This window comes from Acyrthosiphon pisum, chromosome A3 (genome assembly GCF_005508785.2).
Source record: "Acyrthosiphon pisum isolate AL4f chromosome A3, pea_aphid_22Mar2018_4r6ur, whole genome shotgun sequence".
In the NCBI taxonomy this organism is placed as follows: domain Eukaryota; kingdom Metazoa; phylum Arthropoda; class Insecta; order Hemiptera; family Aphididae; genus Acyrthosiphon; species Acyrthosiphon pisum.
Window position 1 is genome coordinate 7,156,145 of NC_042496.1, and position 20,031 is coordinate 7,176,175.

Sequence of the window (20,031 nt, forward strand, 5' to 3'; positions counted from 1 at the left end):
TCACTTAAAAACTGAATTATCGCAAAAAAACTTCCAACGAAACACAGATAATGTTCTTACGATCAAGTTTCATAATAATTCGATTCACTCTAATTTTTAAGCTAACGGCATAAAACTTGAATTTCTGAGCGTAAATTTTGTATGTTACGCGTTTGTAAGACGGAGAAACACATGCGGAAATGGCGTCCCTCTTAATCGATTTTATCGTAAATAGTTGTTGGCTTAGAACTTATTAGTTTAAAAACATAGTATATGAATAAGTTTAGCAGGCTAATTTGTATTATTATTTTTATTCACTATTAATCAATATACATACTCTGTGTCCATTTAGAGTTGTGGCTTGGAAACGTGATACCCCATTATCAGGATTAACTGTATAGTCAATATTTTTATTTAATCCTAATTCTCCGCCGGCTTCTATAAATTTGTCAACGTATGATGAATGATATCTAACTCGTTCGACATGTAAATTTCCTTTTTGTGAATGGAAAGGTGAATTTTGATATTCTGGTATTGAATTGTTCTCGGATTTTAAGAAATAGGGCAATACATCATCGTAACTCCAGCCGTCATTTCCTAGTGCTGCAATTGTATCATAATCTTCTTTTTTTCCTCTTGTGTAAATCATGGCATTTATAATCGATGATCCTCCCATGCCTTTTCCTTTCGGCCATGGACAACGATTATCTTTATACCCAAAACAGGCGTTTTTTGCTGGCTCAGCGGTATAACCCCAATTATAGCTTGTTCCATCTAGAAATAGTACTGCTCCTGGTATATCCGTGTATATAGATTCATCTTGTCCTGCTTCCAATAAAAGTACTGACCAATTTGGCTGTTCAGATAAACGGTTTGCCACGACACAGCCTCCTGGACCTGCTCCGATGACAATAAAATCATATTCATCTAATATAGGTCTATCACCTATAAAACTGTTTTCCCTGAATGGAATTTCTTGTTGCTGATACTGAGCATAGGTTGACTGATACGATTGACTAAGAGTTAAAGATGAAAAAAAAATTAAAAATATGAATATTATAAAAATATTTTTCATGATGTCACGTGTATATAAGTTATAGACCACTTGGCTATGATCAACTGATGTCAGCCGTTTCAGAATCTCAAACAGTACTGTTTTATTCAATTACTCTCCCTACTATAATATATACTTTGTATATCTATTATTTTGCAAACATATATAATAAACCTCCGTATCTTATCAAAGTGGTCATGAAATCTAGGTTAGTATTACACGTTATATTTAAGTAGGATATTGGAATAAATTAAAGTGGTTTAACTAATAATTGTATCTTTTTTATCTATATAACGGAAACTTCTTTATAACGGAAAAATTATTTGGAACCAGTCGATTTTATTAAAGGTGGTTTTACCATATTTACAAATAAGTAGTAATAATAGGTAAACATTTAAGTCCTTAGTACTATGTTTTTGATTTTAAATGTTTAGAGCATTGAATCTGTATCTGAATTAGATGGACGATTTTTTGAATTAATTGTATTTGTTTCCCCTGCCAAATAAATAAACGTCATGGAATAAAAATAAAGCTACCAGAAAACAAGAAAATTGTTATTTTGTAATTTACCAGGGCATTTTAAAAATCAATGCAGAAAATACTTGAAAAATCATTAAGTTAAGAAAACACACTAGGAAACAAGTAAAAGTGATGATGGCAATGCATTTATCACTGGAACAATTAGTATAAACGATATTGTGGTAAATTGGCTATTTGACTCAGGAGCGTCCGGTCATAATATGTGCAGAAAAATAAATTAGTGTAATAATTAAGTATAATTTAAAGTACGATTTAAATTAAAGTTCAAAGTCATCACACTAAATATAGACAAACACAAGCGAATATTGTTATCATGAACACGTCATTAAGATTATGGCATTATTGGCATGAAAGGCTAAGTCGTCAAAATATAAAGTATCATAGGCGTGTCTACAGGAGGGATGCAGTAACATCTCTCTTGAATATGCCACTGTTTTGCACGAGTCTAGTACAACGACCACAGTAGTTGTAGGAGTACACGATGATTTATGTGGAACAGTTAAAAGGGAATCTATTGGGGGGTCAAAATATTTTTTATGATTTAAAGGCGATTATTCGCATTATAGAATAGTATATTTTATAAAACATAAAAGCGATAAGTGAAGAATGTAATCGAAACATAATACATATAATATGTAAGATAAAAACTGATACGGATTTTAAGGTCAAAGTATTACGAACTGATAATGGTTTAAAGTTTGTAAACAAAGAAATAACAAGTGTTATACAGAAATATGGGATCAGTCATGCCAGTGGCGTGCTCAGGGGGGGGGAAGGTTAGGGGTTATATCCCCCATTGTCTTTTTTGCCGACCTACAGAAAACCACTTATTAGTTATTATACAGCTGCTTAGAGTCATTAATTTTTTATTATTATTAATTTTATTCGTTGAGTCAATAAGCTTGAAATTTAATACGAGGCTCTTAATATATTCTTACAATAGCAGTTTAAAAATATATAAACACAGTCACAATTTGTTTTTATAAGCATTTAGTTCGAATTTTGACCAATTATGAAAAAATCACGAAAATGTGCAAATTATTTTGAGTTAGAAATTCATAAAAAATTTGATTTTTAAATCTAACTATCTAAGATTTGATAATTTAATACAAAACTCCTAATAAGTTTGTCTATCTTTATCAAAAAAAAAAATTGTTTACTGGAAAGTCATATTACATTTTTATGAGCGTTTGATCATTGGATATTCACTCAATTTCTCATGTAGCGATTTTCTTATATTGTATTTTTTTTTATATATAATATATAACAATACATTTTTATTTGTTTGGTCAAAAAGCATGGAAATATAATAGGTTAGGTTACACGGCTCCTAATATATTTTTACAATAGCAATTGAAAAATATTAAAAATACATAATATGCACAATTTTTTTTATAAATATTTAAAGTTTTAATTTCGACAATATTTATCAAACTAAAAGTTTAAAATGCGGGTAAGTGGATGTCACTCTGCTGTACAGTAGGTTACAAGTGTGAAGTGGGTCAATGTATAATGGATTGTATTAAACTAAGTCGTCCTAGACTTCTTACGATAAGTATTTTAATTTATAAACATTTTTAAATTGTATATTTATTTACAAGCACTTAATTTACATAATAATTAAAATAATATAAAATAGCCAACGTAAGGATACAGCGGTAATGTTCTTAACTTAATTTATTTACTCTAATATCAAAACTAACAACGTATTACGTAGGGCTGGTTCTGTTAATTGTACATTAAGTATGTTAGAGTTACACGTGGATCAAAAAGGGAAAACAAATAGTGCGTTCATCACAACCGGCTTCAGATCTTTTTATTCTATCCCGTAAGTCAAGATTGTAAACCTGATAACGGTATAGTTTCAGTTGAAAAGTCGAGTGACCTTTGCAATTCATGATTCTTTCCTACGTAGTCGGCATTGTTGACGTAACTGTCCTACCTTCACACTTCTTCTTCCCCCTTCTCACACAACTATATAGGTACAGGTTCAGCCACCTTCTACCTAGACCTTCATAATATGATCGATATTCCGTTTATCGAACTCTTCTTCAGCCTTAATGCCCCTCTCTTTCCCTCTAAATTTACTTCTATAGCCAGTCTCATAACCTCTGGAATTTTGCTTTCTATAATTTTTTATTTTTTGTCATGTTATTTTTCTGTTAAATTTAATTTCTGGATTACTAACGTTTTGTTCATTTATTTTCTGGGATATTTTGCGTGCCCATCTTTCCTAGGATGACAAATTATTTTGTGGCATTATTTGATATTTCGCTTATCAAAATTTATGTATTTTTTTATTTGGTCAAAACCTGATAAGTATACTGGTTTTCGATGATTATCATATTTGTCCATCATATTATTGAGAATATATTTTTTTTTATTTTATCAGTTAATTATATGAATATTCAATATTACCTACATATGCATATTGGCCATATTCATGGTTAGACAACAATTAACAATGAAAAAAACACTCATAAAGTAGAATTTTTATATTTTGGTAATTGCTGATTTTTAAAATCGTTTCTGCTATAACTGAAACTCAGCCACCTTGATAGACAATATGCGAAAATTCGATTTGATGCATTCTTGTACCTGATCTGTCCGAATAACTTATGGCCACCGACAATAAATTTATTTCTACTATTTATTTCTCCTATAACCAATAGCAACCATTTATAAACAACAATTTCCATCATAAATCTCAAAATCCTTGTTTGAGCACTTCCCCGGGTTGGTCTTAATGGGTCCAATTGTGAATCTAAACCATTCAAGGACCCACTCAAGCACACACGACAAATTTCATTCAAACCGGTTCAGCCATTTAGGTCGTTTAGGAGGAGTTCAGTGACATGCACACGTACAGTAGAATTGTATAAATAAAGATAATACCTAGGTACACAAATTACACGTAAAGTTTTGTTTTTTGCCGATTTTAACCCCTTAAAATATTGAAAAATCCTTTCTTAGCGCTCGGTTAAATTATAATATTAATCTACCCGCAAAATTTCAAATAGATGGCTTTAATAGCTATTAGACCTAACGTAACCCTAGGGTTGGCTATGTGTCGTTATGAATTAGACATCTGTCACTTAGGACAGTCTCGTTTATAAACAATACAGATTGATATTTCGTGTTAAATTATCAATATATTACGATAGCGGATAGGCAATTCAGATACGTAGTATATTTATATATATATGTAGTGTATTTGCATAATTCAAAAATTGATCTCAACGAATACAACAATAATGTGAACGCGTTATATAATAACTGATAGAAGAACAAGACGATACGCCTAAATTATATAATTTACCACAAGACCGTCGCAAACGACCATTCCACGTTGAAGACACCAGTTCTCGTCCGATCACTGAAGTTAAGCAACGTCGGGCGTAGTTAGTACTTGGATGGGTGACAGTTTGGATAATACAAACAAACATTACAAAATATGAGAATTCACTCGGTTCATAATCTATATTTCTTTCACCAGACATACATACTGCTGTCTGATGCAGTATCACTTGAAATATTTGAACTACCTGAACTACTGCCTTCACTGATTGATGAAGAACATTTGTATGTTAGTACCATTTCATCTTGTTTTATTTGAATGTACATAAAAATGCATATTTGATTTACTAAAAATTTGAATATATAGGAAAGTTATACAATGAGTACCTATTGAAGACCTTCCATAGCCCATAAAAATTAATAACAAACCAACATTTTGCGAAAAAGTTTTTGCAGTTGTTGTATTTCTTTAAATATTATTGTCGTTTTTTTGTTGTTTATGTATATTTTGATGAGGTTTGTAAATGTATACAAGTTTAATAATTAATAGTTCCTCCATTTTTTTGTACTCTAGCGGATATTCTTAAATAAAACAAAAAAAAATTAACTATTATATTCTATTAATTATTAATATATTTGATGTCAGCGCACCATTTATTTTCTCTATCTGGCTCACGTGCTGTATAGAAAAAATGTGTTTACCCAGAATCATTTTTTTTTATGTTTTTGAGTAATCTTAAAGTAAAATCACATATTAAAAAAAGGATAGAGAATAATATTTTTGAGGGTATGACATATCGATTTGTCTAAAGATAATTTAAATATTATTTAAATGTAGGTACACCATTTTTCATTTTGATAGTTGAATACAAAGTTAAATAACAATAAAATAAAAAAAAAATGAGTCATACCCTCAAAAAAATTATATTCTATAATTTTAGTAACAGGTAATTTTACTCTAAGATAACTCAAAAACCAAAAAAGAAAAAAATGATTCTATGTAAATGCGTTTTGTCTATATTGTAAGTGGCCAGAGAGAGAAAACTAACAGTGCGCTGACATCCTCTTAAGTACTTTACTGTTATACCATTGAATTCAAATTTAACACCAACCATTACAGTGACCCACTTGTAACCTACTGTACAGCAGAGCGACATCCACTTGCCCACCGTTTTAAAATTAGAGTAAACTTTTGTACACACCTACAAAAGTTTACCTATCCCTTTTCTTCCATTAAATAATATATAACATGGCTTTTTCGAAATTGATTATAAATTATTTCTTATTGTTTAACCAAACTGACAATAATATTTTATTAAAAATATCTTTACATATTAGTAATCCTTAGTATAAGTGTTGAGACCCTGACAGATCCATGTTATTATAATGGGTATCAGACTTAGACCATTAAATGGTTGAGAGCCATTGATGTATTACAGTATTAGTGAGACACATTTTTACTGTAGTACTATAGTACTTAACATTACATAAATAAATTAAGTTTTAACTATTCAGTTAAAATTATTGAACATAATAGATTTTTGTGGGTTTTAATTAATTGAATTAATAGTATAATATAATTTGGTATTGGGTGTATTAAATATAATATAATATTAAATACCAATGTAGGTAACAATTATAGAAAAAAAATTTACAAATATAAATAATATTACCAACAACCACTAAAATATAACATTATAAAATATCAACTTTAAAAAATGCTTTTTCTATAATACTATTGATTTACAATTTATAAATATGATAATTATATTTGTAATGATGATTAATACTAATATTAATAAGTAATAAGTACTAGAAAATCCCCAATAAAATCTTGAGCTTAAAATTTATAACGTATCAACTATCAAAACATTTTTTATTCTAAATAATATTACAATTTATACAATCCATAAACATTAAACATCTATAAATTAAACATGATTATATAATCACTTAAGCCCTAAATAAAACAATCAATATGACAATATTATGCCTCAGAGTCAACTTTCCTAAGATCCATTTCTAGTTCATCAGCAGATCTTAAATCAATGGCAAATCGAGATTTAGATGTTCCAGTACTACGTACTTTCCTGCTATATGCCTGTAAATAATTATAAATTGCCATTAATTCTCAGTTTAGACAAATTTTTTATTTTTGTATAAATTAATTAAATATTTTATAAATTATATAATACATTTATTTTAACAAAGTATAATAATATATAATAAGCATTCTATTAAAAAGCACTAAGGCAGAATAAAAAAGAATTTCATACATTTTATACGGAGAGGGAGCGATCAAAATTTAAAGCACACATGCCTTTAATGGCCACATTATTGGTATCAATACGGCTAAACATTTTTATTTGATCGATAAGAAACTACAAAAATGAATTACTTATTGCTTTTAAGATGATAATATTACTACATATTAGTTATTAGTATATTGCACAGTAATATAAGTTGGAAAAGTACAAATTAATTATAAAAACTATTATATAATCAAAATATTAAGTCATTTGACAATTGGTTTTTTAATTAAACATAGGTACAGGGTACACTATATTCCACAGTATTACTATATATAAGGTAGATACCTAATTTAATATAGATATTAGGTACCTACAGCTACTGATATATTGAAAAAAATACAAAATACCTGTAATATATTGAATATTATAATAATTAATAAATATTTTTTATTTATTTAATTGAATTTAATATAAATAAAATATTTCAAAATATGTCACTTGACAATTGGTTTTTTAATTAAACATCCACTACATTCTACAATATTACTATACTTGGTACCTAGATACCTACGGTACTATATTATTTATTATTATATAACTATCTTATGTATCTTGTCTTACATTCTTACCTACCTATTGATATATTTAATTGGTATATTTATCAATAGGTAAATTCATTTTTATATTATTTTATTTTAACTATTACTACCATACAATTTAATACACATATTATGTTATTATATACCTACTTTTAATTATTAATTTACGTATAAATTAAATTACCTACTTGAAACGCTGTAGCTAATGTATAAGTTAAATTTCTTGCAGCTTGACGACTCTCACAGACGAACGCCACACAGTCAAATGGTTTTCTGTCTGCGCTAATTTGTTCTTTAACGACTATCATGCAGAAAACTCTTGTATAAACCAAATCCTATGGACATGACATTTATTTATTTTCACTTTTATTAAAAAGAAATAATTAATATTGTGTATTCATAAAACTATAATATAATAATACAAGCACAATACGTATATTATTGTTATAAGTAGTTTATATTTTGTAATCAGCTTAAGGTAGGTAAGGTAATATACATACTTGAACCCCGTAAGAAACTGTGTGAATGGGGAAAACTTTTTTAAACTTGTCTCCGATAATTTCACATCCATCTTCGGTGATTCGTAGTTCGACTTGTGGCTGTAAGGGTGTTGACGAACTTTTAGCTTTTGCTACCATCAAATCGACTGGTTTCCGCGTGTGTTTGATTCCCCATAAACCCCTTGCTTCGGAAGACCCGAGTTCCCTAACCGAGAACGATTGGGGAAGGCGTTGGTATCTTATGTCTTCGTCCATCACGGACGGTAAAAGCAGAAATAATGTGTAATCAATAATACTATACCTACTATAGTAATAGGTATAATTATTGGTTTTGAAAGTAATAATAATTACAATTTAAAAGACACTCGAAACGTCGTTGTACGCGCGGTATGTTCCATCAAGCATTTGCATCGAAACTAGAAAACACGAATATATTCGAAAACTAATATTATAGTTTAGTATTACACATCCAAACACTCGAGAGTCAACGCACGAATGAATTCACCTGTCACCTGTAACTGCAGGTAACACAATAGGTAAGTAGTAATTTACTGCCCAACTACCATCTGCTATCGGATTTCCTGTTTCCTGTTTGGTACCCGCCAATAGCTATATATAGTGTTAATATACATGACATATTTGTATTTAGTATGTATAAAATAATAATTTTTGATACAGCATACATAATATAATACAATAAATTATTTGTTTTTATGTTAATTGTTTTTAATAATTAGTGACAAAGGTACCTACAGGCTACATCAACAAATTCAACAGTAATAATATGTACTGTAACTATTTTATTGAATGGCACTACACTTATCAATATAATATATAAAATATATATTATTTAATAATGTCAATTTCGTAATTTCTATTTTTAGAAATAATAATTTTTGCAGTTTGAATGTATAGTTAATTAGATAAATAATAACACTAATTTTAGTCTGGATTAGTAACTGGGTTAGCCGGGTTAGGTAGTTATTAAATAATAAATAGTAAATATGTAAATATTAAGAGGATTACAATATGTCTACATGATACCCGCATCTATTGTCTCCTCGGTTGTCTCCATCTTACAAGTGTGTAACATATTACGCTCAGCAGAATACGTGTATTTTTTTTTTATAGCTCCGTTAATTTAAAAATTAGAGAGCGTTAACCAACCTCTTATAAAATCCAAAGGTAAGATTTATTCAGGCAACCGCTCATGGGCTTTTTATTATATTTTAATTTTAAAGCCCATGAAAGGTTGCCTAGATAATAATCGTACTTTTAGATTTAATATGAGGTCAACTCACTCTAATTTTTTTAACTAACGGAGCTGTGTACTATTTTACGCACTTGTAAGACGTTAAATCGAGGATTAAAAAAATGAAACCCTGGAATTTTTACGCAAAAAAGATCTTGGTTTTTAGTGTAATTCTAACAAAAATTACTGTAGATAAGTACATACATTTTATTTTAAAATTGAATTCAAATTTAACACATCTATTACGATATTACAATAACGCACACAGCCACACAACAACTAATGGACAGCAGAGAGGTACCCACTTGTCCACATTTAGAAAAAAAAATTGTTCACCAATATGTTTGTCTTATTTATCTTTGTGTTTGACATTATGAAAAAAAATACGAACCAACATTGAACATGTTATGCAATGCCGTAATTTGAGTGTAGCAAGTGTATCATTTAATGCCAATACTCGGGCAAATGGGTTGTGAGTACCGATCTGCTGTATACAGTAGTCAGTAGCAGGTGTCTGGTCTATGTCTCTGTTCTTATTCTTTACTCTATGGTTCAGCAAGAGCACACGCTGAGAACTGACGAAAATTCTTCTGCGCATCCCCATGCGATAGCCCGTCATAGGACTATAGGAGAACCGATTTTCAAGGTAGTGATGCGCAGCATCGGCGTGTTATTTCGCTGGATAAAGTCGCTAACGGATGGGTTAAATTTTAATTCAATGATTTAAAACCGTTGTACAAGAAAAACGATTTTGAGCCTTTAATATTACTAAATATGTCTCATGATATTTTTGTTATTAAAGAAATATATTTTAGGATTAGACATTAGTAGGGCTCGGGACTTATGGCACTTGAACAAGTTCAACAATATTTTATTGAAAATTTTTTGTAAAATAAATTACCCTTTTAAAAAATTGTTGTATCAGCGGATTGATATCTGAGCAATTAAAGATATAAGTGGGGATCGAATATTCACTCTAACATAAACAATTTTGCAATACCGAAAATGTGAACCAAATATTGCTTTAATATGTTCTATTATGAAACAATTATTCTTTAGTTTTAAAAATATGTGAGTCTTTTCAGTAGAAATTTGAAATACTGATAAGAAGTTGCAAGAAAAATTTATTAATTTATTGGTTCAATAAAATTTTATGGACATATCATGGGCCCATTTAAAGAACCTTTTTCTAACTATTGATCCATGAGATATTTTAGCGCCAAGACAATGCATTTGCCCCCAGGTATTCAATTATGTTTGCCCAATTGCCCAAACATTTATATTATATATATTTTTATATTAACATAATAATATAATAATGTATAATTTGTACATTTTAAACATATTATATTATATTAAAGTTAAGAGCTTTTTTATATAAAAAAAAATCTTAATTTATTTTTTAAATTATCATTATCCCCCACCATAAAAATCTGTGGTACCTCATGGGTACAAAATAAAATGATCAATTTATTGAATAAATAATGTATCCTAGGGATGGCCAAACAGTCGATCTCGATCGACTAACCGATCTTGGATGATTTCAAAGTCGATCCCCCTTGTAAGAATTTATTAACTATTATTATACTTTTTTCATTTAATAGATACAGTTATTAAACATATTATTTACATATTTCGGTTAGTGTGAAATGAAATTTTATCACATGAAAGTTATAAAAGCCGAATATGTATCAAGCTATACTTTCTGATGATCATTTAGAACAGCGTCTTCGTTTAGCAGTTAGCAACTATAGCGAGATTATAATTAACTGGCCTTGATATGCAACGGCACCTTTCTACATTAACAGTATAATATTGATACATTTTAAAACTATTTAGAAATTTAATATGAAACACTCATTATAACTTAACACTAGTATTTTATTATTATTTATTTATATAAATATGTTTATTTTTTTACTTTAGTCGATCCTAAAAGAAAAAATATACTCTTAGTAGATCTTAATCAAAAAAAGTTTGGCCACTCCTGATGTATCCGCTTGCAACAATTTCCAAAAACTTAAAAAAATATTTACTGGTTAATGTTATAATTTTGTCTAAGTATGAAAACGCCATTTGAAGAAATATTACTCTTATTTATGATTTATATTATTAGATTAGATTATTTGAATATTTGAAACAAAAGCTATTAAACAAAGCAAACATCTATATTTTAATATTTTAGTTTTAAAATAATTATTTAGTATCATTTAATCAATAACAGTGTGAAAGTTATTATTAAAAAAAAAATAAATACAGAAGTCTCGCTAGGCTGTAATATGGTTTCAATAACTAACATTTTTATCTATTTGATATTTTTGTACATTTTATTTTATAATGAAGAAAAACTAATCACATATATTTACTATGCTGATTATTAGTATTAACGGTATAGATGATCAGCATGTATATTAGCAGCAATTTCTGATTCCCATTTATCGCCATTATTTAATAACTTTTCCTTGTTGTACAAAAGTTCTTCGTGAGTTTCAGTAGAGTATTCAAAATTTGGACCCTGAAAAAATAAATATTCATGTTAAGCTTTGGTTTGATGAAATTATAACTTTATTTAATTATAAATTTTTACTTCAACAATGGCATCTACGGGACATGCTTCTTGACAAAAACCACAGTATATACATTTAGTCATATCAATATCATAACGTGTTGTACGGCGACTTCCATCAGCTCTTTCTTCTGCTTCAATAGTGATAGCCTATACAAATCAAACATACAATATTATATTATATTTGTAAAATAAAACAGTAATTTTACTTGGGCTGGACATATAGCTTCACACAGTTTGCAGGCAATGCATCTCTCTTCACCAGATGGGTAACGTCTAAGAGCATGTTCTCCTCGGAAACGTGGTGACAAAGGTCCCTTCTCAAATGGATAGTTGATTGTGGCTGGTTCCTTGAAAAAATGAGCCAATGATACAGCAGCACCTAAAAATTAAGTTTATTTTAAGACAATGATCAGTGTTTTTCAGTAAGTGCCAAAAACATACTTGCTTAGATTCAAAACAAAAGTATATAATTTATTAGAATTTTTATAACTAAAACTCTGTACGTCAGTGGCGGCCAAATGATTTTGTCAGGAGGGAGAAGAATGTGGCTGATTTTTTAACACACACTATTTGATCATTTGAAAATTGAAATATAATTTATGGTTATCATATCATAAATATTAAAAAACAGGTCATGGGGAGATCTAACCCCCAACTGAATGACCACCACTGCTGCACATGCTCTGTTTTTTATGCCCGACAAATAATATGTGACAAAATAAAAATTATTTCGCAAATTTACTCTATTTTGCACTTGTCTAAAGTACAGAAAACAAAATGTGCAGGTTGTATCCCATAAAAAGGATATTATTCACCATGATCTTCAATAATCATGTTACCAGTAATTCAAGTATAAAATCCCAATATGCGTCCTTTGTGTTTTACAGTATAACCTCGATTAATTGGAATAGAACCCTAGTTTTTAAATTTTTTATTATATCAGGCACGTGCACACAAAAAAAAACGCTTGCCAAGTTAGGGATCAGCATGTAAACTTTCTTGATTTTTAATTTTTAGAAATGTATTAACTGAAATGACACCCAAGCAGTATAACAATTTGAATCCAGAAAAATGTCTGTGTGAAAAGCCCCACAAAAAATCATTTTCATTTTTCTTTAGTGAGATATATTTCCGAAACCGGAGAGCGGATTTCGTTGTTTGGGGTCTTGTTAGATTCACATTGGGTAGGAGAAGTGCAGTGAAGATTTTCAGAACTTTATCTTTAATAGTGAATTAACGATTGAAGATCAACCCTAAATGAACTTTTTAAAAATAAAAATTTTACTCTTCTATGTGCTCATAATAATTAACATAATTTAGTTACAATTACCTCTACATAATTCAGTAACAAATGCATAGGAAATAGCTTGATCTGTCATAGCTCCCCAACTTATATTTTCAAATTCATTATCTCGGTTTACGTTTATATAATTGATTTGCGATGCTAATCTATGTGGTACCCGAGTAGATGACCGCAAAACTGTATTACCTGTAACAACAATGAACATAATAAAATATAATATGTTTACTATTAATAATTTAATTAAACATAATAATATGTAACTACCTAAATATAAAAATACATATTTGCTTATAATTAAAATTACAAAAATATAAGACACTTATTGGAGAGAGATATAAAATATTAAAACGTATATTATATTAAATTGCATTGCTTTTAAAAAATATTAATTGTAGATAGTGCCATAGTGGTTAAGGTGAAACAGGTCAACTACTGGTACATAGGTACACTAAAAACTTTTAACTTTATTAATAATTAGAATGTAAAATATTTTTTTATATTCATCGAATAATTTTAATTATATTTACTATAAGAAAATAATTTTTGGTAGATATGTAGTTTTTAGTTTGATTACTGAAATAAGAGTACCTATACGGCTATACCTAATTACATTTTTATGAAAAAAAAACTGAATTCTTACCAGCTCTGGTTAAAATTGCTAAGTTCATACTGAAAAAGTTAAAATCCAAACAAAATAATATGTAATCGTCTAAATACTATCGAGTTTTCAATAAAAAAAATAATTAAATAATAACTTTTGAAGGAGTTTTCTAAAGTAAATTAGAAAAATTGTCCTCAAGGCTTAAATCTACGATTGATATGCTATCAGCAATATTGTTTCTAACTTCATACCACATTACCACGACTGTTTCAGCCACGGAAAAAGATAATATCATAATGATAATATTCAAATTCTATACACACATATGTATAATAACCACGGACTACTTCACTATACTAGTAGTCCGTGATAATAACTAGATACCCGACTTTTTCTTATCAATGACGCCGGCAGCCATTTACCAAGGTTTTTAGATTATAGTCTAATAGATTAATCTAAATCTAAAAACCACGAACTAAGATATAGTATATCTTAGTTCGTGCTAAAAACCTTGGCCATTTACAACTAGGGCATTATCAGTATATATGTATATATAAATAAATATGTATATGAATAAATGTAAACATTGCCATAGTCACAAATGGCGTCGGGCATCATAATTTAATAACGTTGTGGTATATGGAGTCGGGTATCTAGTTATTATAATATATATCTGTGATTCCATATTTCCATTTATCCGTGGTAGGGACTATGGAGAACACAGATATAGATATTTCTAGATATAGATATAGATTATTATCAATATCTGTGATGGAGAATTGGAGAACAGTTGTCAGACGTCAGTTATCGATAATATTATTACATTTTATTTTACGTCCATCCACCATCGGCCACATAAACACAACATTGAATGTTTTCAACGTTACCAGTGGTTTTATTTGGATTTTGGAGTCACATTTATATTTTATATCGTAGACTGTAGCCGTATTTTATACAGATAGTTAGCGACATGGCGTTGTAAATTCTCAATTTAGATTCAAGCAATGCCCATTGCGACCCCCGCACTTGCTTCTTGTATTCGGGTCACTAAAATTAATCTCCTCGTTTCCAATCGTACATTTGACATTATATCTAAAGTATTTATTTAATGTGATAACTAATAAGCAGTCCTGTAAAGTATTTAAATAAAAGTATTTGAGTAATTGAGTAAAAGTATTCAAATACTTTTTTAAGTATTGAATAACTTTAAATACTTTCAGCATGATGTATTTTGAATAGTATTTTAAATACTTTGGTTTTTTATTTCGAACATTTTATTTTTATTCGAATTAATTAGTTGGAAAAATATTATTGTCAACTACAATAATAGAATAATAGTTTTATTTAGTATTCTGTATTTCTGTGTTAGCTGAAACCCGAAAACCAGATTTCTAAAAATAGTTATTAAATAACAATATTCCCTTTAAACTATTAGACAACCTATTACCTATGTATTTATATTAAGATAGTTAGAAACCCACTTTAAAAACCAAAAGTATTTGAAAAGCATTCCAAATACTTTTTCAAAGTATTCTTTAAAGGACTGCTAATAAGTAATAACCAATAGAATAAAATACATACTAACAATTAAAGATTTTCATATTTTATAATAATTAAGATCAGTGATCACAAATATAAATGAATTGGTTGTTGGTACTTTTGTTAAATCTGAATAGTTCAATAAAAAACAATTTTCAATTTAATAATATTTTATATTAACAATGTTATAATATATGGTATAAAACAAATCAAAAATATATATAATATTTTAGTTTATTTTAATAGACATTTGTTTGGTATATTTTTAATTGTTCATAGGTATAAAAAAAAAATATAAATCAGTCATAGTTAATGTAGACTAATAATTCCTAGTTGTATTATATCTTAAAAATTAAAATGTAATGTAGGCACAGTTCATTTAACATTCAGTATCTGCTTTGAATATATTTTTGTTTGGTAATGTATAATCTCCTTGAATTTGTTTTAAATAATTTGCCGCCCTCACGGTAATATTTAATGCAGGATTAATAGGGTTTAGGTTTTCTTCTCCAATCAAACTTAATCCACACAAGCTTAAGCAGGTGTGCATTGGATCTGGTATAGAGTCCATGTTTTTACTAAACCCACCAGTCAATAAATTTGCATTATTTAGAACAAAATCTCTATTCCTCTCCTTGTTTATTCTACTAAGTGATCCCATAATACTGAGTGTAGCACCCAACCAGAAGGAATAGCAAGTGTCTGGATCTTTATTAGGTCTTCCTTGAAAACCGCCATTGGTTTGTCGATTTACTGCCCAGCGCTCTAATATTCTAGATTTGTTTTCATCTAACACAAGATTTAATTTATTTAATAGAGATAATGACGCAATTGCACAATAAGTAGAACCACCATGTGATTCAGTTCCTGGGTTTTGTCCAAACGCTCCATCATAGTTCAGACAATTTGAAATGAATTTAATGGTATTATTTACATTGATACTCGATGAATCGTTCAATATGTTACATATTGCAAGTGAACAGTACACAAATCTCAAATCACTCTCACCATGTTCATAGTTGCTTTTGAAACTGCCATCGGATTTTTGCAGAGACGCTACACCTCGAAGAACGGCTGATTTATTGACACGGCTCAGATTGTCACCCAATGTTATCAGAATACACAACGCCATGTACGTCATAGCAACATTGCTTTCGCAATACTTTTCACAGCCGGGTTGATTCTTCAAATGAATGACGGTGGTGGAACCCATGAAACCACATTTGTGCACAGAACAATATTCATTGGGTACCAACTGCAACCTGTACACCCACTCAACAATGTCCTTCTTACGGTTATCAGTGAGTGAATCTAAGCCGTCCAATATATCCAAACCGATGAGAGCAAAATACAGTATGGTTAGACGTGAATAATCAAACACAGCTACCTCACCGGGTAACAGGTCCAATGAGCGGCGAAAATATTTCTTGTGCTGTTCGGGTTTCAATTGCGGTTTGTTCATCTTGAAGGAGCCTTGTTGAACCAGTGGGGGTAGGCCGGTATATCACTTTGCAACCAACGAATGATGATTCGAGGAGGACATAATTTTCAGGTGGTATTGCTTCAACACAGAGGCAAATTCGCAGAATCGTACTGATAGTTTTGGATGCGAACAATATCCTCGAGAAAACAAAATATTGAAAATCTCGTAAACTTGTCACCAAAAGATCACCATAACCGGGCACGATATTGTTTATTTCAATTTGTTATATTACCACTATCCACTGAGTCCAGCGCCACATTTCAGACTTGAGTCACTTGATACCAGTATTACGCTATAATATGCGCCTAGTATTCTTGAAAATGTTTTTCACAGTTGACAGTTTGATAACTCGTGTAATCGTAGTGCTATAGTACTGACTTCTGACATAGAATATTAATGTTCTATGCTACAACTAAGTACTAACTAACTGTCCGGCTAAACTATAGTGATCTCAGTAATCACTAGACACTAAACTGTATAGTGATGTAGGCTGTAGGTCGTAGATTGAAGACTCTTAACTACTGTTTTGTGCTAGTGTTGAACTGTTGAACTGTTGAAGTGTGTAACTTGTCGACATCGCCGTTGTGCCTTGTGCGATCTCATACTATCACACGCAAAACTGGCTAAATAACCAAAATACCGATAGAGCGCGACACTATTACTATCATGAAAAAACATTTAGTTTGGTAGCGGAAGGAACGGTCTACGGAGATCCACGAATGCCTCTGGAAACTTGTAGACACGATCTTTAGAGTAGATCTTCTCTACATTTTGGTAGTATAATCCATGACGCTAGCCCATGAAAGTCACCTTGTTCTATTATTATAGCACAGATTAAAATATTAAATAAAAACTTTTTAATTTTTATTTAATCTGTGATTATAGTGTTTATCAGTGTTTTGATGTATTCTTTTATCTATGATGACCACGATTTAAGATAAGTATATCTTAAATCGTGATGATGACACGAACTTTACTATGATCATAGAATACTAGTATTCTATGCTATGATTATAGTTCGTGCTAATAACTTAGAACGGATATCTAGGGACGCTTAATCGGCTGATAACAGATATTTAACCGGCCATATTCGGCTGTGTTTAACTGCGTTGGTGAAATCGGCCCTGAAAGTATAACTGACTTGGCTACCTATATCCATTGTATCACGATAAAGTAAACTCAGTTTTTTTTAACTTTACACGCATTATATATTTGAATATGACCTTAGAAGCAGACACTAAACTGTACGTCTGTACCTATGTTTTTCGTAAAGTTCTATTAACAAAGTTTTCCGGCATCCAGTTAGACACATACGTTTAATCTCGCCTACCTTGTATACTCGTCAGGCGTTCTAGTGTTCGGCGATTTTTATAACTTGTTTAGTTTAATCATTTTTCAACTCTGAACTACACATTGCGAAAAGAAGAAATGGAAACATTGCCGTCAGAAGTACGTGAAATACATTTATAATATAACTTGGTCCTAACTAGAGCTAGGTAATTGAGGAAATTTTATATTGATGTTGTAGCAGTCTTGTAAAGTGTTTCAGTAAATGTATTTAAATACTTTTATAGTGTTTAGAATATTTTTTAAATACAGTCTTGGACGTATTTGTATTTAAAAATCAAATGGTATATTTCTACTTTATGGGACACCTTTTCTTTTTTTTTTTTTGAAACTTAACTAAATTTGGAGATCGGACTTAGTTTCGAAGTTATGACACTTCAAAGTTAGTATATAATACATTTAATATCTCATAACTGTCCCGTCGCCAAACCAAGTGGGGGCCAAGTGGGGGTATGATGATTATGCTATGAAAAGTGAACCAAGCTTGAACCTGGGTAAATAGTTTTTCGCACTATTCACGTTGTATCAATGGTACATCGATGGTACACAATAATATTAATAATTGTTATTATTTCATCTTAACCTAAGTTCACTCGAGGTGGTTTGCACAGCAAATAGGGGGATATTTTCGATTTAAATGTCTGAGCGAGCATAGCGAACAAGTGGCCACGCTAGCAATAAAAGTATACTTTAAAAACAATATTTTTGAAAACCTAAGTTCACCCGAGGTAATTAAAAAAGGGTGTAAAATACATATTTTAGAAAAAAAAATTTTACAAAATTTTCTTGAAACCTGTCGGTACCTACCTATTTTATAAATAAAATATAACCAATTATTTATTTTAATTTTTCATTATGAATTATGAAGTAAAGTAAGTAGTTCAAGGTTCTAAATTCTAATGATCTTAAATGTGACTTATAATTTCAAATAATTAATTACTATTTACTAATTATAAGATTAATTTTTTTACCTACTGGCAACTAATATAATTAAAAAAGTATTTAAATAGGTACATGCCAAGTATTTGTTTTTGTCGGAGTTTTTGTTTTTAAATGCGTTTGAATTGGATATATTTGTTTCTGTATTTAAATGCAGTTTTAATAATATTTTGTACAAGTTTGTGTTGAAAGTATATAGTATTATATAGTCATATTTTAGATTCTGAGTGGAACGATGAATGTATTGATTTTACAATGATGTGTGTTTTTTTATTTTTTTTGTGTCTGTGTACACGATAAGTAGGTAGTCGAAATAATGCTACGATTTTCAACTTCAGTATCTTGTTCGATCAGAAAGAGAATATCGTTGGTGCATTGGGGGAGGTCAAAAATTTAAATTTCCCAGTGGTTTTCAAAAGCGCCGGGAAAAACAAAAGAAAAATTAAAGAAAAACTGGAATTTTTACGTAAAATAGATTTTTCACAAAATTGAATTTGGTTTTTGGTCTTACTTTAAAAAAACTGACCGTAGATATATGAAATTTTGACTGCATGTTTATCTTAGCATTTTCTATACACCATAACATTTTCAAAATATTTTGATTTATTTTGAGCTCTTTACGGACATTTTTCATCTTCCATTTTTTTAGTTTTTTTCTAAAAATATCAATAAAATTTTATTTGTTGGATAAAAAAGCTTGAAAATTTAATAGAAGGCTCCTAGTATATTGTTTCAAAGGCAGATGAAAAATATTAAAAATCGTTAGTCACAGTTTTT

General features: G+C 29.6%; 5 protein-coding genes across 6 annotated transcripts in view; 1 reads left to right on the forward strand and 4 right to left on the reverse strand.

Annotated features, from left to right (window-relative positions):
• Nucleotides 1-289: 289 nt before the first annotated feature.
• Nucleotides 290-5,170, reverse strand: LOC100572425 (glucose dehydrogenase [FAD, quinone]). The gene is made up of 2 exons (XM_008184740.2): nt 5,067-5,170; nt 290-995 (listed from the first exon to the last, which is right to left on the reverse strand). The coding sequence occupies exons 1-2, from the start codon at nt 5,168-5,170 to the stop codon at nt 290-292; spliced, it is 810 nt and encodes a 269-aa protein (XP_008182962.2).
• Nucleotides 5,171-6,624: 1,454 nt separating this feature from the next.
• Nucleotides 6,625-9,493, reverse strand: LOC100160415. Of its 2 annotated transcripts, none has more exons than XM_008184722.3 (3): nt 8,222-9,493; nt 7,906-8,056; nt 6,625-6,971 (listed from the first exon to the last, which is right to left on the reverse strand). In XM_008184722.3, the coding sequence occupies exons 1-3, from the start codon at nt 8,474-8,476 to the stop codon at nt 6,964-6,966; spliced, it is 414 nt and encodes a 137-aa protein (XP_008182944.1). In that variant the 5' UTR covers nt 8,477-9,493; the 3' UTR covers nt 6,625-6,963. The 2 variants fall into 2 exon arrangements, with proteins under 2 accessions (XP_008182944.1, XP_001946581.1); XM_001946546.5 differs by having other exon boundaries at nt 6,631-6,971; nt 7,910-8,056; nt 8,222-8,940.
• Nucleotides 9,494-11,560: 2,067 nt separating this feature from the next.
• Nucleotides 11,561-14,122, reverse strand: Ndufs8 (NADH dehydrogenase (ubiquinone) Fe-S protein 8, 23kDa). The gene is given in 5 exon segments (NM_001162323.2): nt 11,561-11,988; nt 12,061-12,189; nt 12,249-12,421; nt 13,373-13,531; nt 13,986-14,122. Coding segments are annotated over 5 exon segments (621 nt in total). The 5' UTR covers nt 14,014-14,122; the 3' UTR covers nt 11,561-11,856.
• Nucleotides 14,123-15,637: 1,515 nt separating this feature from the next.
• LOC100164617 (geranylgeranyl transferase type-1 subunit beta) lies at nt 15,638-17,727 on the reverse strand. The gene has a single exon (XM_001946435.5). It carries the CDS (start codon nt 16,945-16,947, stop codon nt 15,865-15,867), a length of 1,083 nt encoding a protein of 360 aa, XP_001946470.1. The 5' UTR covers nt 16,948-17,727; the 3' UTR covers nt 15,638-15,864.
• Nucleotides 17,728-17,830: 103 nt separating this feature from the next.
• The window catches only part of LOC100572738, a 14,070-nt gene continuing 11,869 nt past the window's right edge, over nt 17,831-20,031 (forward strand). The window contains exon 1 of the mRNA XM_003244377.4: nt 17,831-18,417. Within this exon, the coding sequence (XP_003244425.2) occupies nt 18,397-18,417 (21 nt within the window). The 5' untranslated portion in view covers nt 17,831-18,396. The remainder of the gene's footprint in view (nt 18,418-20,031) is intronic.

What these genes read in the sequence shown, in the direction of transcription:
- LOC100572425 (XM_008184740.2), bottom strand. Translation starts at nt 5,170, where the DNA reads ATGGTACTAACATACAAATGTTCTTCATCAATCAGTGAAGGCAGTAGT. An exon ending in GACAGCAGTATGTATGTCTG is followed by an intron (nt 996 to 5,066) that starts GTGAAAGAAATA and finishes TTTAACTCTTAG; the next exon opens with TCAATCGTATCAGTCAACCT.
- LOC100160415 (XM_001946546.5), bottom strand. Translation starts at nt 8,476, where the DNA reads ATGGACGAAGACATAAGATACCAACGCCTTCCCCAATCGTTCTCGGTT. An exon ending in CAGTTTCTTACGGGGTTCAA is followed by an intron (nt 8,057 to 8,221) that starts GTATGTATATTA and finishes TCATGTCCATAG; the next exon opens with GATTTGGTTTATACAAGAGT. An exon ending in CATTAGCTACAGCGTTTCAA is followed by an intron (nt 6,972 to 7,909) that starts GTAGGTAATTTA and finishes AATTATTTACAG; the next exon opens with GCATATAGCAGGAAAGTACG.
- LOC100164617 (XM_001946435.5), bottom strand. Translation starts at nt 16,947, where the DNA reads ATGAACAAACCGCAATTGAAACCCGAACAGCACAAGAAATATTTTCGC.